A 23,803-nucleotide genomic window follows, 5' to 3' on the forward strand; every position below is an offset into this window, starting at 1 on the left:
TTTCATTTTCTTTTCAACTGCTGCCATCAGCGTTTTCAGTTGGGGGAACTTGACCAGATTAGAGAAAAAAATTGCAGTCATGAATAGAATGGGTCCACAGAACATGAATTATAGTAACAGTAATTTTTATTGATATATAATAAGTTTACAAGCTTTAGCAGCTCGCGGCTAGCAAAGTTATTCTGGGTGAGCTACTATTACTTTAACAGTATTATCTAGTTTAATTAAAAGAGAAAATAAGAGAAAAAAAGAAATAAAAGAAATCTGAGTAAATAACCAAAATTAAATCAAAATATTGCACAAAACATATAAAAAAAAGTAGCGAAACATGATTGGCATGATACAGTAGAACGAGTTAACAATAATAATCGAAAAAAAAATGGAAAAAGAGGACCTTGCGCTGTAATACCGTGCCTTAAAACAGTTATTGCCGTTTCTAATGAGTACACAGTGTATATTCCAGGTAAATAAAGATATAGGATTATGGCTCAGCGTTATATTTCGTAGATAAAATCTAACTATACCTAGAAGAGACGTAAGAAACACTAATAATGTATGCCCAGCAAAACCGTTAAAACACAATTTATATCCTTGAAAAATATGACAGGCTCGCTGGCCGGTATAATGGCCTATAGAATGCATAGATTGCGTGGTTCTCTAAATAGGAAAATGTTCCTTTTAATCAGCACAGATACCCGACATTGCTTTATTAGTTTACGATTTTCTGTGCCACCATCGAGTAACTAAGTGACCGTTTATTCACATTGTCACTAAACCCTAATGTCAGATAGTGGTAAAATAATGCATTAAAGGGATGTTTAAGAGATCATAAGTGAACTTGTTATGACCATCTTTATGACATAACAGGTTACAAAAGTGAAAATATACTCTGTCAAAAACAGGTGTAATTTTAAGTGCCTAAATAGAGGGCCACAAGTTTGAGAGCCTTTTCACTATTAAGCGCTTAAATAAAGAGATTATGACTGCATATGCTTAGACGTACATGTTCGTTGTTATTTTGATTTTCTTTCTTCTTTTTTCCGATTGTGCAGGAACACACTGGAGGAAGATCCTGCACTCTATCTGTCTATTTACTCATGTGCTTTGCTTCTCTTACCTTGATTTCATCCAGTTTTAGTGCACGTATTCCTTGTACTTTGGTCCCAAAACGCTTTTCCTGACTTCCATGATGTCATCACCTCTCTTTCCTCTCTGTCGAGGAAATGGAGGAAGATCCTCTATACTCTATTAACGTGTTTTGCTTATTTTACCTTGATTTCATCCAGTTTTAGTGCATGTATTCGCTGTACTTTGGTTCCAAAACGCTTTTCCTGACGTCCGCGGTGTCAATACCTCTCTTTTCTCTCTGTTCGACATATGTTCTGTATTCCTTAAGTTCTAGCACCCACGAACGAATTATCGTCCTGCTAGCAGTAAAGGAGACAGGCCAAATTGTCACTTAGGAAAGCAGCATCAGCGATATGAACTTGCTGGGTTGACATTTGCCAAGTAACAAGCAACGAGGGGATATGATATTTATACGTCGGTTAATAAGCCACAGATACCTCTGTTGTCTGATAATGCCTGATATTTTAGCATTGTTGTTTACAGCTCGGTATGTCATAGAGACATAGCTGGCTCATCTATAATTTACGTTTAACTATAATTAAGGATGATAATGAAAACAGTTAACCCGCTTTACACTTAATTGTCTTAAAAAACATCCCCTGACATTTACGTCAGTAACTGAGCTGAAAAACAAACAAATATTGACTAATAATGGAATAGTGACGGAGGTTAAGTATAAGAACATTCAGCGCTTAGATTAATTTGCTGTGGCGCCAATTTGCATTGTTCTTTGAGTATAATCCTTTTTTTTTTTTCAAAATGGTTATTTATGATTTCATAATTAGTGATCTCCATCTAAGAATTTGATTGCTACAGCATACCCTGTTGAAGCTTCTGGAAGTTAAAAGCATAGCTCCGCCCCCCTTTAAGTGATGTTGATCAATATATATACTGAGGCAATAAGTTGAAGGGAGGGAAGAGTGGTTGGTATCATAACTTTGTTTTGTTTGACGTAACGAAGAGTATAAGCTGGAAACATCACGCAGACTAGATACTAGAATTAATTATAAACACGATGTTCAAAACTAGCCTTCGTAAAAGTGACTTTTCTGATTTCCAAAAGCTCTATCTATTACTTCTACTTAGCGTTCTACAGTCCACTCTCTTAGGAGAACTGATATATTTTCATTGTGTAAACCTGCTTCCACTTCTTATGGCCTTCAGTCTTTTAAGTATTTTGCATGCAAAACTTGGAACTCTCTACCTGAGAACATTAGAACGGAGCTTATTTTAAGCGATTTCGAAAGCCTCGTGAAAACGGTCTCCTTTCAGGCCTGATTGTTGATAACTACAGTAGGCTTTGAAAGTAAATTTTTATAATTTAGATAAACATAGTAGATCTTGTTTTTAAATTTACGATGTGATCTTTCTCACAGATATTAACTTCGTAGCTACTCTGTAAATCCAAGATAAACTTAAGTCATGTATGCATATATGTATTTCGCAATTGAAGCCTTCAAGGGCAGAGTTTAGCACAATACATATATTACGATATGTAAGCTTTTTAAGTTCAAAACACTAGTTAAGTGCATCGCTATCTTCGGTTTCTTATCATGAAGCGAGTACGTGAATTTGTACTCCCCCCTCTCCTGTTGAGAAGAACCACCAGGATGGGGAAAAATACTGTGAGAGTGAGATGTCATGTTCAGTAACATAGTAGTGACTCCTGTCCACCCCTGCCAGGTGCTGTTTGGCTCAGACGCTAATGTCCGACGTGTTACAGTACAGAGCGAGAAGTGAATTCAGGTATGGTTAAGCTTTTACTTTAAATGTAGGTGAAGGGGGGTGTGTTTGGTCATAATTTTCAGGAGATGAGGATCGGGGTCAGAGCTTAACCTGCCTTAGTTAGTAGGGGGGCTCTACATAAAATCCGTTTGTAGTTATGACAGAATATATCTCCATGTGAGGCTCATTTTTCAGCTCCCCCCCCCCCCCAAACCCGCATCTATCCTGATAATTATTGCACAGATCCAGAAACATGAGAGATAGCATACTCATATTTGAAAAATAAACGTTACCATCGTTACCATAAGGGAAAGCGCGAGGTTCGTTATATAATTAGTGTATCTCTTTTTATTTGCTGTGTTTATTAACAACTATTACCGCTACTTCTGAGGGATCGTTAATTTTTTATATTCATGGCTGATTTTCACACTCTGAGTTCAGCTGCTTTGCAGCTACTTTTCGAAAATGTAAGTTTACATGTCAGCAGTCTGCACTCTGTGTCGCCACTCTCTATGTCATCGTGTAAGTTCAATTCTTTGTTTAAAATATACGACTTGATTATATCTACCGTAGGTATCATTGTTATGGTTCTAAAGAACATATTACATTACATTCTGACTTATATCCGGTGACATATGACTGTCGACGAGTCCGCAGATCAGTATCGCGGACTCGTGTCATAGGTTTGAACCCTATTCTTTGAAGACTGAAATTTGTTCAGTTTTCTTGTTGCTCGGAATATTTTCTCCAGCAATAAATGCTCTGGAAGATTAAAAAGTAACAATTGAAACACAAGGAATATTTCAACTTACTTTGAAGAACAACATAAAATTATTCTACTTGCTGAACTATTTTGGGAATGAGAAAGAGATTGGACGTTAGTCAAAAGTTATGTTAATGATTTCACTGATTCTTTTATCAAGAGTGATGAACATCTTATTTCTCCTTACATGTCAATACGTCGTCAAGCACACAGGTAATGAGATTATAGAAAATCATCAACGAAAAAAGATCATCTTATCACTAAATTCTTAACCCTTATTGATAAGGACAAAATTCTCGAAATTTATATTAAACTGAGTGAGCCAGGTTCCCTGGCTGTCATGCTTGTAAAATGAAAGGCAACTTAACCTAAACTTGGAGCTTCTACAAGAAGAACTTTTACAAGAATAAAAACTCTCCCTTTAATCTTTATAACTAAAGTTTGGGAGGTGAAAAACGCGGAAAGGTTTTAGTTGTCAAATCTTCTGTTCTCTTTAAGGCCTCGTGATTTGACTCGATCCTTTCAACCTGTGGTCTAAAAATGAACAATGCAAAGAGAGATAACTCAGGCTTCTTGGGACACCTCACAAGCTCAGCAACGTAGAATATGCACAGATGCATATATGATCGAGGAGGCTGTTGCAGGCGTTAAGAGTGTTCTACCAATTGTCCAGTATTTCGCATATGCATCGTGACAAGAAGTAACTCTTGACCTCTTCATCTTAAGACTGCTGTTTTGATATGTCAAGGAATTCTTCCAAACAATACGGTGATAAATACAAATAGAAACCAGCACTGAGGACGAGAATTCGTGTGTAGCTGGGCATTGCGTTATCATTTGCAGATCGTTACCCACGCATTCTCCACACACTCGTCACACAAGACATAACAACACCAGTTAAAGTGGCACCGGCACCTCCTTGTGATTGTCCTGTGCACGGTGTTGTAGCCTCGTTCGCAGCAGAGAGTGTTACAGTTGTCTGATCCCAACGAATCAACCTTGCACACTCTTTCTTTAGTTCCTGGGACGCCAAGAGTGCTGTCTTTCTCACAGTACGTCGGAGAGTCTTCAAAGTAGACCAGGTCTCTCTCAAACTCGTCGCGTTTGATTGCCTTTGTTTTTCGCTGAAGGGGTCGTAGTTTGCCGCGGTTTCGGTTGCTGACTCGAATCTGTGTGGCATAGTCATATCTCTCTTTGAGAATGGTCCCCACCTCGCTGAATTCTGCAACAGTCTTCCAGCAGGTTTTCAAACTACAAGAACCGGAGACTCCCATACATTTACACCTGGTCTTCCTACGGTCAAATACTGCCTGAAAATGAATTAATCACTCGTTTAGCCACAAAATCGAGTATAAAAGTAAACTATTTCAGTACAGCGATGTCAATTTCAATTAAAGAACCGGTCGCTCGTACCAAACACGGGATTACCGTGTTATAATTAACAATTAGATTATGAGCTCGAGATTTCTATGAAGTGAAATTGATTCGTTAGGAACAGCTTTCATATGGGGTCGCCCTAGCCCAGATGGAGTGGAGTCTCCCTTCCAAAACTCAAGTGGTTAGGTTTCTATTGATGATGATACTGTCTTGTAAGAGCTACAATACTCAACACCCAACCAACACCTCTTTCAAGCGGGCGAAACAAGAATTTCCAAAATGCCTCCGCTTCTACTTCTCCCACAATACTCAAATTTGGAATGCGTGCTAATCGAGTTTAACCGCGTAGAATTCATTTCATGAGATTCAAAGCGCAATTTTAATTTTACTGAATTACGAGATGAGATGGAGTGGCTGATGATTCTTTTAAGCCCGATAACGATTTTATCTAGAAATATTAGGGGATTTCAAGAAATCTGAAGAATTCTATAATCCTACTTTATCTTGTGCGTATTCGCCAAGCCATGGGTCAAAATAGATAACAAGATGTATCTTCGGTAACGAAAGTCAAGTTTTTTTAGCGTGAAAACTACTGAAACTAAATGGCAGACAACTCGAGAACTAGAGGGTGTTTGAACTCGAGAGAGCCTACCCAATGAATAGGCACAACCGCCGTATTTAGCAGTTCTTTATTTCCTTTAAATGAATTCAAGTATCAGTAGAATGCACTGAAAAATGTTAAGAGATCAAATAACATGCAGCTACTTGAGTGGAGCTTGGTGAAACACAATGCGACTGATGCAATGTTCGTATCATTAAATTACGTGCGTACGATAACTTTAGCCCCTCTGGCCTTCAATCAAACGCCACTGAAACAACGAAATATTGACATTGCGATCACATTAACCTTTCTAAACGTGTGTGACTTGTCTCCTCATAAACGGTTGCGAAGGTTATAGAGGTCGGTTGAGGTGAAGGACCAAAATCGCGAAATATGTAGATAAAAAAAAGTCCCGGAAAAGGGCAGACGTTGAACTTTCATTAGAGCATTATTTTTTTCCTGATTATCACTAGAATTATCCCAAAAGGATGTTTTCATTTCTGCTTAACACATTCATTTAGGGATATTAAGTATTTTAAGCTTCAATGTACATAGATTGGCAGTTTCTACTGCCCATATTTTTGTTTTTATGAAACTGCAAAATCCGTTTTAACTGTGCCGTCCGTATTTATCTTCTGATCGGAAAGCCGAACAGTCTCGGTCAAAAAAGAGTCTTAAGCATAAGTTCCATACATCCTTTTGACTTAAAAAGGCTAAAAGCTAACTAATGCTAATTCGCGTTAACGACTACTAGTCTTAAAAGGTGCTTAGCCAAGCTGCTTTAGGCGATTATTGAGCTTTTTCTGTATTTAGTACTTATTTCACCCCTCGAGTGTACGTATTTACCATATGAAAGTACTGCTCAATAGCTTTCATTTGAATGGTCACACACCAGGGACTTATCCACAGACTTCAAAATGAACCACTTTATACAGCGTAATAAACAGTCATGAAACCACTGCTCAATAGCTTTCACTTGAATGGCCACGCATTAGGGTACCGACTTAAAAGTTAGAACCATCTTGCATAGCGTAATAAACAGTTCTTTATCAAAGTACGCTTCAATAACGTTTATTTGAATGGTCTCAACCAGGAGTTTTATCCACAGACTTAGAAATGCCCTTGCACAGCATAATAGATAATACGTCATAAAATTAAAGTACTGCAAAATGAGTGTCGCTCACAGAATTGGACTGAATTTATCCACAGACTTAAACGTTCAATATCCCTTATGGATCAAATGACCTAGCCAAAGAGTTAACAATCAAAAAACGTGGAATATCCATTTAGAGATAAAATCGCATCTACCTACCTACCGGCATGTGCTAAAACCCAGACGGTGGACTCTGGACGATAGACGATAGACGATGGACGATGGACGATGGACGATGGACGATGGACGATGGACAATATCTCTGACATTCATTTATTTCTCTCAGACAAAGTATAAAATTGTCACACAATCTTTTGCTTTTGTCACGCGATGTTAAAATATTGAACAGCGAAAATTCGAGGACAAAGTTGTGATTGCGAATCGTTCGTCACGCAATTTCACGCATTCCTTCTTTTATCACGCGATGTCACCATGGAATTTTGAAATAGTGCACAGCGAAAAATCGTGCCCGCTCCGCTCCCCACCAAGAAAAAAAAAAACAAACTAATTTTGACTGGACAAATTTTGACCGCGGATTTTATGTCACGCAATGTCAGTTATTCATTTATTAAATTTTGACAACAAAATATAAATTTGTCACACAATCTTTTTCTTTCGTCCCGCAATCGATTGCTTTTTCACATGAATTATTCCAGACTGCACGCAGAAATGACGCAGGAGAATCGTAGCCCATACGGCAAGCACGTGATATGTTTTTGCATGAGTTGTCGTGGGGTGGGGGCGGAGGGGGAAATAAGCAGTCTCACCTTAGTTTTTAAGCTGTTTTGGTCAAGCTTTCCACAAGCGGTCTGCCAGGATTATCGGTGCTTTCCATTACCATTTCGCCCTTCCTTTCCTTACGTGTTTCAATTTCATTTTCGCCAGCTCTGAAAGTTTTTATTGCAAGTATTTGAAAACTCCATGGTGACATCGCGTGACAAAAGCAAAAGATTGTGTGGAAAATTTATTCATGTTTATGTACTTTGGCTGAGAGAAATAAATGAATGCGCGACATTGCGTGACGAAAAATCCGCGATCAGAACTTCGCGATAATTTGTCCAGTCTTAATAAGTTATATTTTTGCTCGGGGGAGGGGAGGGGGGAGGGCACGAATTTTCGCTGTTCAATAGTTTAACATCGACAAATAAATGAATGTCAGAGATATCGTCCATCGTCCATCGTCCATCGTCCATCGTCCATCGTCTATCGTCCAGAATCCACCGTCTGGGTTTAAGCACATGCCTACCTACCTAGCATTAACAGTACATTAATTTCTCATTTTACCCAGAGACAAGCATGAATTGATAATCTTTGTAATCTTTTTTGACAATCTGGACCATCTATTGGACATCCCGTATCTTAGTTGCATTTTTTTTTTTCATCTTATTCCGTCGGTTGGAGTTAAACCGGCATATTTGCAACGGAAAAACCTCTACAATTATTACTTCTAAAGTTATTATCGATGAACGTTTCAAGCAATGTTGCTAGTTGGTAAAAACTACTAAAAAATTAGGCAAACGATTCATGTGAACCCTTTCTTCCATGTAGTAAATCGATTAAAGTTTCTCTTTTCATACGGGAGTGGCGCGATAACAGCCAGTATCTTTTTCGGCACATCTGGGAAAGTGGACATCAGCCCTTCCATTTCATGTGTCAAATGTAATATTTCATTCTACTGTTATGTTAAGTCGTCATTTGGCTCAAATCGTGTGATACATTACAAAGTCCCGACTAGGTCTCGACATCTGTGTTTGTTTCTCAGTGGATAAGCTCAATGGACAGACAAAGCACTCCTTAGGCAAGGCAAGCCATGTGTGCTAATTAGATTTACAAATGGGTTGCTTTTTCACATGTTTGTTGATAAGACTAGCTTAATCTTGCCCCAATTCTACTAACCTGATGCAAAGCAACTTGAAATGATGTCGGGTCTAGGCTTAGGACTTCCCATAATACAGAGCCCCCTCAAAAATTCGACTAGCATTTTTATGAATGCAATGCGCAACGGTTCGTGTTTAAGTGGCCCGCCAATGTCTCCTTGTTAAACTGACAATTTTGTCGAACATTCTTCTGCTGGGAAAATTCTGCTAGTTATCCTATATTTCTGGTTCTAATTAGATAGGAATTTGCCTGCTGTTTAGAGAGATGCCCCTTTGAACTTCATAAATTGACATAACATGTGCAGAATTCAACAGGCACGAATACTCAGACGTCTTTAAAGACCTATTTAAACTAGCTGAGACAAACTCAGTGGGGCTATCTCTGCTCTTTCATGCCCTTTCTAAATTAGCCAATTATCCAGGCTGTAATATACTTACTGATTTATTGATCTCCGTCGGTTGGTGTTAAAGTTAGGGATAATCATAAAGTAGGAAGTCTTGATCGAATGACGTTTCAAAACAAGTAAAATTCCGCACAGGAAATGAACTATCTTGATGTCAAGGAGCTCAAAGACCTTCTACTTAAATGACAGACTGCGCATCGAACAAGAATCACGAGAAGAAGACCATTTTGCAAATTTCCACCACTAACGCAAAATTCTAGTTGATGGTTGTGTTGTTCTTTGTGGGTGTACCTCCCTTAACAATTTGAGTCACTTTGACGCAAACAAACACTATGACAGGAATTTATTTAACGACTTCCTTTCGTACGAAGATTAATTAACTATTCAATCATGGATTCATTCCATTATAGTTGCGACTCGAATTGAAAGGAATGTGTTAATAACTGAATGACCTGATTTGATATTTTAAAGGATTTATTTTTGAAACAAAGTAAGACGTCGTAAGTGAGACTCAAAAAAAGACGAAATGATGTTCCCGCGCCAAGGAAGAGGTGTGGAAATCCAATTATCAGTTCACGTCCAAACATCAATATTCGCCCAATTGGGCAGTAAGGGAAGTGAGAAGGACAAAACCTCTGCATTATCTAAGAAGTATATTTTGGCAATTTTTTCGATTTAAATTACAATTTTACACCTGGTTAATTGGGTTCCGTGCCTTATGAAATGTGGCATTGTTCTTTAACATATGATACAAATACAATCGTGTCAAATCTATGACCCTGCGTGCAATGTTGAATTGCTAGGCATCCATTTCTGACCAATCTATAATCTTTAGACGATACGTTGAAGGATTTAATCAAAACCACCTCGCAGACGGCGCTAATGGAAAGGTAATGCTAAACTGACAAAATGATAAGAGAAATAATCAACAAAAGTCCATTCTTCCCCTCGAGTTAAAACTTGCACTGAGTTATGTCGTTCAAACACTGAATTGTGAAATGATAAAATTCTACTGTGTACCATTCAAATCATTACTGTCGAGTAGTACTTGCAAGTAATGTTGTTGTTTTTTCTTTTATTAAGTGGTATTTTGATAGCTACAAATTATTTATTGGAATTGTCAAAGTTCCTACTTTGACCGAGTGAGTGTCTCTCTTCTACAGTCACCGAGTACAGTTAGATATTGTATGATACCTACCATACGACCAGCTCGGTTGTTATGTAAGTTCATCAGGGATTTTATATCAGTTCCTTTTTCTCGAGAATCCATGAACTGGGCTGCAAACTCTGCACCGTAGCCGATGTTGTCACTGCATCCTCCCCAGCTATATCCTGGTCCCTCTCCAGTCACCGAGGGGTCGCATCCACATGTTCCTAGTTTACCCATGCGGCACGCTGTTGCAATTGCTTGTGTCATTCCCGCAGAAATAATGGCATGCACAAAGGCGGTCTCTCTAAATCCTGCAAGTTGATAAATTATAACACCAGGTATTAAGGCACGATTTCGGTTTGCCGTGATCACGGTTGTAACGAAAAACCGGAAATGGTCAGATATGTGGCAGGTGAAGATTTGGGCTAAGATTAAGAAAGAGTATTGTGTACAAAAACTAAAACAATGTGTCTCAAACCATCTGAATGCATAGGACATAATCGAAAGTAAAGCAGCTGTTTACAAAGCTCTGACTTGTCCAATGTTTTTAACATGTGTGACTCATTACGACTCATTGCTTAGTATATGTTGTTGTACTAAAAATTGACTGCAATAATCGAAGAAGAGCAAGAGGTTTTGTGAGGAAGAAAATATGCCCACCGAAGAAATCCCTTCGTGTTTTGGATACCTTCTTGTCATTCCGTTCGGCTTCTTCAGTCGTTTTACACGAAACCGATAAATTTCTAATGGAACGGATTAAGACTCTCCTGATGAGTATCAAGGTCGGTTTCCTGCTTCCATTTTAAGAGGAATTTAAAGTTTCGAGAGGACATTTCATTGCACTTAAACAATGAACCATACAATCTGAATTTAAGTCAATCGGATGAGATTGGTGAAAGTTTACATGTGTCGCAGCGGAGTAAGCTACTTATGTCTGGTCAATTCTTGTACTGGATGTTTACATTTAAAAGAGCTCGTAAACTATGTAGACCTCGTACTTTTGAGGAAGCCATTATAATAATAAACGTTAATGGATTTTTCTGACGAGCTTATTTTCGCCTTTTTTAAAATAGCTGACGAACCTGTTTGTTTACAATGTTTCTTTCTTTCAATTAAGAGCCGCGCAAATTCTAGGAAATTCTCACGGCGAAGCCACAGAGAACTAGAGCAAACGATTAAATCCTAGTTACAAGACAAAGGTCATATGCAAAGAAGTAATGGCGTCCCGTCACTTAACAGTCTCTCTTATTTACTTTTATTTTGATGATTGCTATATAAAATTGATGTTAAAGGTTCCAGCTTGAGATATACTCTTCTACTGCTTTTCTGTTGATCTAAGGGTCGACAAAGAGGTTCTGTTTAAATATTCAGCTCCGAGAAAAGAGAGAGAGGAAGTCGAGAGAGAGAGAACTAACATTATGGCCAAGGGATCTTGCGTGATTGCCTACTCACCTCTTGCTAACAGAGGACTTGTCAGTGGGTTGCGATTCTTGGATTCCAGCGAGGAACAGTTCCATCTGTTGTACACAAACTGTTTCTTACAATCATGCACAGCCATCTGAGCGCCTTGCAATGCGCTGGCTACAACATCGGCATGTGTTTTACAAAGTTCCAGTTGCTCTTTGTTCAAAGAAGGAGTATTCTTGCAGACAGTGTTTAAGTTCAGTATTGGATCCACCTCCAGCGGAAGACCAGATGTAAAGATATCGTACCCTGAAAGTCTAACGAGCCGGCGTGGCCGGGTTTCATTGATCAGCTCAATCATATATAAATATATCGGTATCTGAACAACTGGAGTGTCAAATGAGCAAAAGGGAACCTACCTTGTATCACTCGATAGTACTTGCATGCAGAGTAAGACGCAAGCCGACGCTATTCTTGCTCGAAGTGAGAGATGCATCGTTACTCAGGCAAACGGGACGGCAAAGGAAATGTCTTAATTGATTGCTCACTACGGTATCTTGGAGCTTGCTGTCGAGCTACTTATGTATGTCGTGTTTCAGAAGAGGACCCCTGCGGCTGGAATAATGATCCAAAGGTGCAGCAAATTTGGAAATCCAATTTCAGCTCATTACTAACAGACCGCCAACCTTGTGAGTGACATTTCAAAGGCTCGTGCTGCAACGACGATCATTGCGCGTGGCACAAGCGAATCATTACGTCGGGAGTACATCAACGATCGTTCATCAGTCAGGTAATATGGTCTCTTTTGGCACGCATTTGAATGAGTGAGGTCGCTTTCCCTTGATGATAGACAAGGAATAGGACACCAAATTAATTACCCTTGTTCAATGAACTTGCGGGGAGACGACCGTCTTGTCCAACCGTCTCTAAGTACATTCATTCAGATTTTCGTATTTTGCCCCGCATATTATGATACTAAGAATGTTGTTTTGTCCGAAAAGCTGCCACGATGACGAACATGGAGCGTCACTAATACACAGACATAAACATTACGAGGCACAAGCAAAGTCTGTGGGGGAGGACCCGTGGAATAAATACGTCATGAGATATCTGTTATCAACAGAAACAACACAGTGTTCAGTAGCTAAAAAGAGTCCGATCAGCTAATTCAATTAGCAGGGTTCTCGATCTCCAGTTAAAACATATTAAATGAAATAAATCCCGTTAATCTATTAATAAACTCGCTTGCGTCAGAGATAATCAGACTTGCTTATTTTATTTCTATTATTATTTCTGTTTGCTTTTTTTTAAAGTTTATTCATGGATTAATATAACGGGATATAGCGGGATTGTCTGGCGTGTTATATCCATTAAAAGTACATAGCCTCCATGACGAAGTAAAGAAGTTAAATTCGTTGTAAGCACTTGCAGCGGTTATAATCGTGTTACTGGCTTTTTATGACGCAAGTTAACGTTGTTCTCTACCAATTTGTTATTGGATTTCAACAATTTAAGCTAGTACCTAAACATATAAGCCAGTTTTCCACGTGGCTAAGTGACAGACGTCTTCTAAATTTGAACTAAAAATCCATCTTTCACATTTTTTCGTCTGTAAAGCTTGGTTTCATTATTATTGACCTTTAAAGTTCTTGAACCCGATCTATGGCTATTGTTCTCGAGGGCCCAATCACGGTTTAGTAATGTCATTGAAGAGTCTATGCAATGAAAGCTTCAATGACAGCCTATTTTTTTTTTCCTCAAACTTGTTGAAAAGTACCAAGTTGTGGGTCACGGGAACTTAAGCGACTACATTTGATCGTGTAACAATTGTAACTTTTAAAGCCTAAGTTGATGTATTAGATGGAATTGACAGGTATTTTACACAGAAAAGGAGCAAACAAGCAAACCTCCAAAGAGATTCTTTCTACGTGCGTTATGTCGTAACCCCTTCTCACCTCAAGACGTGGGCGACAATTTTGTCTTCGACCAACGCGGTAAACACTTATAAAGTACTTAAACGAGATTCCAGCGATTGTTCCTTGAGTTTATATTTTTTCCAGGTTCAAAAGCTCTCCAGTAATTACCAATATCATATAACGTTGGTTTTGGCCACTCAAGAAAACTTCTTGGAGTGAATTGCTTTACAGTCACATAAGGTCAAGGGAACTACTACCGGTTTTACTTATCCAATCTGTGTAATTCATCACATTAGCCTCCTGATCGATCTTTGTAAATGTCTATATGAACAACTGCAGTAAAATAGGGCTGTCTTTTGCTTCGGGTATTTCGGCAATTGCATAAACAATCGATGCACTATGACAAACGTTATAAGCATGATAAAATGATAGACTGATTTTTTTTTATATTAAACAATAGACCCTATTCATAAATGGCTGCCAATTAAAAATTATTTTGTAAGTATTAAAATTAGCCCAACTAACCTCGTTTTTGAGTCGATAATTCAAAAGAATTTTTACTTTCAAAAGAGGTTATTTGGGCTAATTTAAATACATACAAAAGAATTTAAAATTGGCAGCCATTTATGAATAGGATCTATTATTTGATGCAGGTTTAAAGCAAAGTCACTAAATTTGAAACGTGTTCTGAAGGACTTGCATCTTCATGGGTTGAAAGCAGTTGGGCAAAATATAAATTATGACATCACCCTAGATCGAAGCGAGCAGAAGCCAGTTGTAAAAGAAGACTCATTAGTCATGTTGGATTAAGTTTTCCTCACACCTTGCATAGGAAGGCTGCGCCCGCAGCACAAATGCAGTCAAACGGTATTTTAAAATATTCGTGATTAAAACAGGACAGACGGTAAAAAAGCGGACGTCAATTTGACTATCCAACCGGCACGTCACTGCTAGAAGTTTTTGTTCTTCGTAACAAAAATAAAAACCGGGATTAAGCTGAGAATTTTGCGCTAAAATTTGCAAGGAACAAGACATTTTGTGACGGATGGAACAACTATTGCCTGACGACACATGCTTGACGAGTCCCCGATTTCAGTTGCCCTGTTTTGGCGCCAAATTGAAAGTCCAATGCAATGAAACTCCCCCGAGAAGGAAGTAGAAATTACAGGGAGGGAAAACCGAATTTTGTGAGTAATAGACAAACGTTTATTAATTGAAAAGTCAAGAAGGCCTTGAAATCCCGGGGGGTGTATGATGGCGCATGAGATTGGGACCTACAGAATGAAGTTTCAGTCCTTCAAGGAAATCACGTTTAAGAAATATAATAATAACAATCATAATAATAATAATGATGATAATAATAATAATAATAATAATAATAATATTCTAAGTTCATGGCGATGACTAACTTAGAAAAAAAATACAAATAAGTAAAAAATAACCAAAGTAAAAATAATACCCTAAAATAACTAAAATGGCCTTACTTACAAAACAAAGAACGGCTATTCACAAATTCTGAAAAAGATAGATCTTAAAGGCCCTCTGAAAACTATCAGTCGAATTCAATCTGCGCAAAGCTAAGGGTAAATTATGCCAAAGTCTCGGAGCAAACACAAAAGAACGCTCTATCCCCGTTGCCGGAAACAATAGACTGCAAAAACTTTACCAAAAGTGCAAAAACACACCACTGATTGCAACAAGTGAGTACTTCAGTTTAAATTAAATCATTGTCCAGACAATGTCACTCGAAAGTAGACCCATGGTATAAAATCTCCAAGAACAGGTGACATCTTAACGGTATAGTTGTGTAAAAGCGGCAAGTTAAAAAGGGATCCGATCAAATAATTCAATTAGCAGCCTTTTCAGTCAACTCTCTCTAGTTAAAATCACTTGCAGTCCTGATAATCTTCTTATCTTTTTGACTTTTGCATGAATGCGTGTATTCTGTATAAGTTATACTTATTGCAACATTTTAGCCAGTTAAATTCAATGGCCGAGAACACATGCCTGTTTTCAACTAACATTCTAGCGTGAAAGTTTTTGCTTTTGCCAAGTGTTTTTCACTAACGCGTCTAATTAAGCTGTTGCTGATGAAATTCAACAAGAAATCAAACCATTGCATAATTTTTGGTGCAAACCATTGCATAGATCTTGTTTCAAAGTACGCGTTATATGGTCACGCGAATCCACAGTTGATTAAAACTTCATATTTTACAGCACGTTCGGGTTATGGTTGGCTAAGGTTTGTTTTATCGATATGTGTTACGACGTGCTACTTCTATACAACAGAAATCAAAATGAGAAGTCGGTCTGCTGAAGACCTAAGCTGGCGGCAATAGAAGCCACTTGAAAGGGAAGCAGTTCTAAACCTTTAATGCGAAGATAAATTTTGGTCGATACCTCAAAGGTCAGTTGAATTGCTGATCAAGGATATTAGAGCTTAAGCTATTTTCCTCACGTTATGTTCGGTAACATAACACTGTTCGCAATGAGTGCCTCTTTCAAGTAATAGGTACCAAGAAATTCTTGGGGTAACTTGACACAAAGTTGGAAATTAGCAGCCTGGCGAGGCTAGAGATCCCTATAGGACAACTAGCAATGCGAACGTAATGCCGGCCTGGTGTAGGTCTAAGCTCCGTAAAAAAACTAATCGAACTCGCCTCATCGTGTATGTAAGAGAACATTGAATTGTCCCTGTGACCGAGTTTGTAGTGTCTGAGTCCACTCGACGAAGGCCGGTGCAAATTGGTTTAGTGAGCCACGTTCATTCTCTAGCTTGGAGCGTGATTGACTATAGCCATAAACACCTACTACACGATGACAAAATATGAAATTAAATAGATCTTTCTGCAACTTTTCTCTAAGCAACTCATTATGTCCCCGATTCACTTGTTGCCAGTTTTCCGTTTCGAGGGCATTTGTTCACATGGAACATGGCCGGACGTCGCCTTCTTGCTTCGTACGTCCAAAATTCCTCAGGAAAAAAAGATTCGTAAAAAAAAAGTTTATTTGTGCACTAGCAAAACCCGGAATACAGTAAGTGACTTTAACATCCTGGGAAATACGATCTTAATTATACTTGCATACCTTCTAGTTCTAATTCTCACTCGTATATGGTGTTCTGATATCGGTGGTCAAAACGCACTTGGAAAGGTTGAAATACGGTCCTAAGCTAAGATTAGTGGTTTTTTTGCAGTCTGGACCTTACACAGAAAGTGCTTTCCCTTTCTTAAATCTTGTTGATGTCCTATCAGCAAATAATTTTTACCGTTTCCAGGCTCTTAAGTTTACGCATTTGTGGTACAAAGGGCATCTACCATGCAAGCCTGTTTGAAAACCCTTTCCAATATACCCGAGCCGGCACACACATAACACAAGGTATGCATTGGGAGCAAAATTTATGTAAACCAGGTCTTCGTACTAACATTGGAAAACAAGAGTTCTCCATCAGGCTATAGATCTCTGGGGTGATATTCCTCATTATATTAATATCTCAGTACATTTTCGTTTGCCAAAGAAGTAACTTCTAACGTAGTTAATATCTTCGATGTAGCTTTGTTTGTGAACCAGTAAAGATAATTGTTATTGTTGTTGCTGTTGGTCGTTAGTTTTGTTGAATGCCTGTGAGAGTATCCACGTCTTGTTCCCGTCTGTCCTCGTAAGTCAGTCGGCACAACAACAAGTTCTTTCAAATCCTACCAAGGTCAAATATTTTGCTTTTACCTCCTGTAGTTTCATTTCCTTATTAAGGTTAACGCCCAGTGGGAAATTTGCAAGACTGAAGCTTATCCCTAATCGCTTTATATTACTCATGTATCAAAGTATCTCGAAAGTAACCGTTGTTCATCCTCAGTGACACTGTTATCTCGTGTCATTGCTCATTTCAGCGCTTTTTTCTGAACTGTGGAGAAAATTTAAAAGGCAATCTTCTAGCTGTAAGTTCAAGTTTAATAAACTATACAAACTACAAAGCCGTCAGCGAAGATTCTGCTGGTTTGAACGTTGGATCTCACAGGAGATCTGATCAGCCAAACTTGAGAAGTAACTGAACGCTGATTAGTCAAAGCCGGAGTACTGTAAGGCTGGTACAACGTAGTATATTTAAAACAATATTTCGGCTGGCCAGGCCACCCTATCATGTTTAGGTGTTACTGTTCGGAAACTATTCGTCGTTAGAGAAAAGTTGATCCAAAGGGTAATTTAAATCACTATGCGGATCCTCTCTGCTGCACGAAAGATTCCAGTCCCCATTAAACTTGTTGGACCACTCCCGTTCTAAACTCAGCTATGGACCCCTTTTCTAGCAATAACCGACATCTGTGACCTATTACAATTTGATTAAGTCTAAAACTTCTCAATGGCTTCTACAACGACTTCAAAAAAGGTCTTACCATTGACGAAACTATCAGTTACGATCTTCAGGATGAGGGTATTGTCACCAACAACAGTTCTTTTCAGAACTACCCTCACCCGGACGATCACACTATACGAACTACTGATACTCCTGGGTTCAGACCATTTACTATGTCATGTAACAGCTTCTTATGAACGGTATGACTCACTTTATTCAGCTCATAATAGGACGTTACAACAGCGGTAGCTTAGGTTGCAAGGCTTCTCTTAAATCTGTTATTGCCAACATCTTTTAAGTTTTATTCTTACAATGTATAGGTGTCCATAAATTTACATTGTTTTGGCTCGCCACGCACGATTGGCAGACGGCTCAGTAGTCAGCGGTCTTCATCGTCTCCCTAGCGGTTCACCCGTTTCCATAATGTCTCTCCCCGGATAAAATTTCGTTCCTTAAGGCTACTTGGGATCGCTGATTGTTTGCCAGGGGCAGGCACCTTATCTTTTGATCGGCCAAACCATGGGTATTTATGTCTTTGAGCAGTCACTAAGCTTGTTCCTACGTGAAACAAACAGATAAGAGGCAATCCACCAGAAGTTCGAGTAACAAGCGGACAATTTTGTAGCAAGATTATTTACATCGTATTGCAAACTTCTGTGCGACTGTTTTAAATATCTTCTGAAAAGAAATCATTTCTAACAACACCAGATTATTTTGATAGTGAATAAATTAGCATGTATTTCTGTATCACGTGACTTGTTGTTTTCTAATCAGATCGTGGCCTTTGCTCGCCGCCATAAACGTTGTCGAATTGTGTTTGTGCTCGGTGTCCTTACGTTTCTCGTACCATGGTGTCACAGCGGGATTTAGGCCAAATTATCAAGGATTACTTTCCAGCTTAGAAGTCTTCAAGTCCAACACTTTGTTCGTTATTGGTAGGTTCAACGAAATCTATAGTTTGCGTTCCGAAAATTACCTTGGCGTTGAATCTTTCCGACCGTTTGCATCAAGGAGAAAATTGGGATTCTTTTCTTCGTGAATGGAAGTTTTACGAGTTAGAAGCTGGCATTTACTAGAAAGCACAGGAAGTTCGGGTGGCTTCGTTGTTAAATGTGATCGGCAAAGAAGGAATGAACATGTACAAAGCCTTTAAAGATAAGATAAGAACTTTATTAACGTGTCGAAGTCGCTAGCATACAATGTATACTAATTGGGGACACCTAACTACGATTACTTATCTAATAATTAATAAAATATGAAATACATGTACGTATGTGAGTGTTTTAAAATATATACATAAAACAAACAATGAGTCATGCAGTAAGATCAAGTGTTAGTTGTTACATAAAGAACAGTCTTCACAAGTACTGTCCAGCAGGCCCGTGAAATCAACCAGTTTGATGCGCTTTTTTAAAGTGTGCAATGATTCAGAAGATCGAATAGATTTGTCGAGTTTGGACCAAATGACAGGTCTTAAATAAGTCAGGTTATGTTTGCCATGAGCAACAGTCCGAAATCTGGGTATGGTGAAATCAGAATTTCTAAGGTGATACTGAGAATTGGTAACAACAAATAATTCCGCAATGTAAGGAGGCGCCAGACCATTTTTGACTCTATACATTATGATTGCAATGGCTTGCAATCGTTGCGTATGAAGTATTGGTTGTTTCGCTCTTTGCAAGAGTTCCTCATACGTCGATTTATTGTCACAATAAACAGCTCGTGGTGCTCGTTCCTGAATTCGTTCTAGTTTTCTGGCATCAGAAGAACGACAAAAATGCCAGACAGTCTGACAGTATGTGAGATGAGGTAGTATAGCAAATTTGACAACGTGTAATGTAGTTCATATCGGAATGAAGTTACGTAATCTCAGAAGAACACCAGTTTGACAGGAGGCTTTTCTACAAACATTGCTTACATGACTCGAAAATGATAGTTGATCGTCTAAGGTAACCCCTAAGAACGTTATCTCTGGTTTCTGATCAATTACAGTGTCATTAATAACAATGTGTAAATCCTTATGACAGTTCCTCGGGCCCAGACTCATCACCTGATACTTTGAAAAATTTCCTTGTAAAAAGTTGTTGTCAGTTGTACCACTCAGAGATGCTGTTTCCTTCCTCAGTTAAAATGCTTTCCGCTTCGTTAGTTGTCTTCGCCACTGAAAACAGTTGGTGGTCATCCGCATACATAAATAACCTGTTTTCATCAGTGGCGAGGTGTAGATCGTTTTGGAAAACATTCCAAAGAAGAGGTCCGAAGGCCGATCCCTGGGGACATCCTCTCGCGGTAGCGTACCGATCACTTGTTGTTTCTTGACTGATCCTAACCCTGTTTTTCCTATTTGTGAAATATGATCGCATTAGGGCTAGTGAGTCGTTAGAGAAACCGTATGCTCTCAGTTTGTTGATTAGTAAGGGAGCGTGCAGCGAATCAAATGCCCTTGACATATCAGTGGGCAAGACTCCGACAACGTTCCTGTTATCAACAACCTGTTTCCATCTTTCTACCGATCCAATAAGGGAAGTTTCACAGCTCTGATTCTTTCGATATGCGGTTAGGTTGTTGCTTAACATAGGGTCAATAAATGATGTCAGCTGTTTGCTCAGTAACTGCTCAAAGACCTTCCCTATCACTGTTAGTACTGTGACAGGTCTAAAATTCTTGATATCTTGTTTATTGTCTTTGTTAAAACACTGGTACCCAATCACCTTTCTTCCATTGCAATGGCCAATCGCAAGATTCAATGCAGTGGTGAGAAAGCTCCCTGCTCGCTACCTTTAAGATCTTAAGTGGTATTAGGTCGTGACCTGTGCTCTTGGTAGAGTCCAAGTTAGACAGCACAACCGCTATTTCCTTCGGCTCAAGGGCTTAGAATTTAAATTGTGAGGAGTCACCGGGAGGTCGACAATTGCAGCTTTGGTTTATTATTGATTTCAATGGGAAAATTCGTTGGACGCTCTAAAAATTGACAAGGCTATGGAAAAGTTAGAGGAGAGTTGTGTTCCTGCACTTAACGAAACCTGAGAAAGATATATTTTCTTCAAACGTGAGCAACTGTCAAATAAATCTCTCGTTCGCGACCGGCTAATTCTTGGTGTAAAGGACGACAGAGTTTGTGAAATGCTTCTTGGAAAGCGAGACCTCAACCTAAATTAAACCATCGAAACTATCAAAGCAATTCAAGTTACTCACTCGCGAGCGACAGAGATCTAATGCAGTGGGGCAAAAGTCGAAACCCAAGCGCGGGAAAAGTTGGCGTCGCAAACCTCCCAGCAAGGACTCTCCCAAGATTAAAGAGTGTTTGTTTTGTGGTGGTGCAAATGCATCTGAAAGGAAATTGTGTCCAGCTAGCTTCGGGTCAGAAATGTAAGTTCGGCAAAGAAGGCCATTTTGAAGTCACGTGTCGAAGCAAGTCTGAAGATGCATGAAAGTTCACATGGTTGAACAAGAAGAAGTCTTCTACATTCATAGTAGTAGTGGGGAAGATCACGCTCTTGTTTCGCTCACTTTGAATGGTTCAGCATTAGTAACATTTCAAATTGACACTTGCTCTTCTGCAAATATCTTGCCACTGCAGGATTACATCAGGGCAACAAAAGATTACAGTAAAGCTAGCATTGTTCCCAAGGAAATCACACTGGTTATGCACGATCAAAGCGAAAGGCTCGTGGTTCTGCAAGGCTGAAAGTAGAAAATTAAGGTAACAGGCATGAACTTAACTTTGTTGTGGGATTATGCGATATAATACATAGATTTAATTCAGCCTAAAAGCGTAGCTCCTGAGCCGGGTTGTTCAGAGCCCGATTAAGCTAACCCAGGATAAAGTAGAATTTTGATTTGAGTTTTGTAACTTTGCGGTGAGGTTTTCTGTATATTGTTTGGCCTTTTGTTTTGAGTTTTAACAATCACAATATACACAAAATAAAGCGGCGAAAAACATTTGTATAGAAGATAAAGTTATAATTCGGTTAACTTTTAATCCTGGGTTAGCGTTAACCGGCTTCGGAACAACCCAGCCCCGTTTTCAACAAGTTAACTTGGCATGAGCACGCGATCCAATCGAAAACCAGCACTTGGTCAGCAGTCAACTTCAAAAAAACACGTGACCTCGATGAGTTCTAAACTTGAGCCCACGATATGGTCACTTGATACTGGTCAGCGGATACCTTGTTTTGATTGGTGTCAATTGACCATAACATGGATGTCCAATATCAAAGAGGGACGCTACAAACCGAGGGTATGGCCGCCACCAGGAGCCATAATCGAGGACGGAGACCGTAAGCGCGCGCCATTTCAAGTATTGGGGTTGTCCCCATGATATGGGACAATAATTCTATTTTTAGAACAAATTGCGCCATCACCCGCGGCACACGCCCGTACATGCTGCGAGGATTTTTGTGGATGTCGCGCGGGGGAAATGGCGTCCGAAATTCCCGAAATGTTTCATGTTTTTGCCCCACAACTCAACGCGTTTACGTCTGTTGGAATTTTGCTTAAGTATTTTCGTCGTAAGCTGCTCCAGTTTGAGTGAAGTAAGACAGTGTCGAATTTAGGTATGTTCCGCTGTAAGCTTATATATATCGCTGACCAAGTTGTGTTCCGACTGATGCTTCTTTTACATGAGCTGTACATTACTCCACTTTAAATTTCACATATGTTGAAGATTAACAGCTTTTCCATTACACAGCAAAAAACAAGCTGGATATATTTAGATATAGCAGAGCTCCAGGACTTCATAGTTTCATAGCTCCTCTTGCCACACGCTTGCGAGGAATTTGTCAGTCTATCGCGACCGAAAAGTAAAACACAATAATTGCTAGTTTGAGTTTCGCTTGAACTGTAAGCAACGCTTGATGTTTCATCGAGGCTTAATGACTTTACGTCCGTAGATACTGCTCAGTTTTATTCGTGTAAAAATCCAGTAAATTCTCTGTTGTCGATGAATGAGAGTGCCCGCCGATGCGTGTTTTGTACAGTCAGTAAACATGACAAATTGTATTTCCGCCGCACTTTCGTGTGAAAGCGTACATCGAACTCAAACAATAGCTCTATAGTTTTTAAATATGTTTAAGATTGATAAATGTTTGAGAACATATTGAAAGCTAAGCTGAAAATATGTGAATAGAGCAGAAACAATCAGCAAAGTTACGATGACGCTTTCTTTAATCAACTTGGAATAACGATTTCGATTTTGCTGATCGAGTTATCAAAACTCCTTGTCTATTTTCATTTCCGCAGTGTAAAACTTCACTATGCTTATGTTGAAGAAACACACATGATGTTAGTAGCCTTTTTTGCATTCGTGAAATTTGTTGCAGCATCTCAACACAAAAGATAACGAAAGAAATCTTTGTCAAGATTTGTTGACAATTGAAAACACCGACTCGGACTTGAAAGTGCACGAGCTGCACTATGCAAATGAGCTAATTGTACGCGTCAGACTTTCCTTTCAAAAACCTTTGCAAACTCACCAAACAAGCAGAGACAATAAGAAACCATCAAAACAGGTTTTGGTTATGATTAAACATTGTCTGAGAAACTCACAAATTAACTCGATACCAGAGTAGAGAGTTTTCTTGCCATATTCTTAAGCATACGCGTAAGCTTACAACTAGCGTGAGCAGATCTTATTATTCATTCCCAGCGCGAGATTGAAGTCTTGTTTTCGACCCTGAAAAACCCACCTTTTCCGTTAACTCAGAGCATAAAACCACATATAAGCGCCCTGGTTCGTATTCCCTGCCTTATTCCCTGCCATCGCTGTGAAAAATACGCAAGAGAATCTCTCAACTCTCACCATTTGATCACGCAACGTGACAACATCCACGCGAGAGCCCCTGACATGTGCGTGAATCCGCGCGGATATATGACGTCAGGATGGCGCAATTTGTTCTAAAAATAGAAAAATTGTCCCATATCATAGGTGCGCGCGAATCCCGAGACTTACGGTC

General features: G+C 39.1%; 1 protein-coding gene and 1 long non-coding RNA gene across 4 annotated transcripts in view; one reads left to right on the top strand and one right to left on the bottom strand.

Moving 5' to 3' along the window:
• Window positions 1-22,096, top strand: part of LOC145470288 (uncharacterized) — a 59,795-nt gene extending 37,699 nt beyond the window's left edge. For 2 of the 3 annotated variants that reach the window (XR_014042467.1, XR_014042468.1), the window contains exon 3: window positions 2,812-3,055. This is a non-coding gene — a long non-coding RNA (uncharacterized LOC145470288). Of the gene's footprint in view, window positions 1-2,811; window positions 3,056-21,429 lie in introns of those variants that run through there. The other variant, XR_014042466.1, reaches the window with a different exon arrangement.
• LOC145470285 (protein Wnt-10a-like) lies at window positions 3,495-12,842 on the bottom strand. The gene is made up of 4 exons (XM_081454117.1): window positions 12,002-12,842; window positions 11,631-11,899; window positions 10,227-10,489; window positions 3,495-4,926 (listed from the first exon to the last, which is right to left on the bottom strand). Exons 1-4 carry the CDS (start codon window positions 12,076-12,078, stop codon window positions 4,450-4,452), a joined length of 1,086 nt encoding a protein of 361 aa, XP_081310243.1. The 5' UTR covers window positions 12,079-12,842; the 3' UTR covers window positions 3,495-4,449.
• Window positions 22,097-23,803: the final 1,707 nt, after the last annotated feature.

Source organism: Orbicella franksi, chromosome 15 (genome assembly GCF_964199315.1).
Source record: "Orbicella franksi chromosome 15, jaOrbFran1.1, whole genome shotgun sequence".
NCBI lineage: Eukaryota > Metazoa > Cnidaria > Anthozoa > Scleractinia > Merulinidae > Orbicella > Orbicella franksi.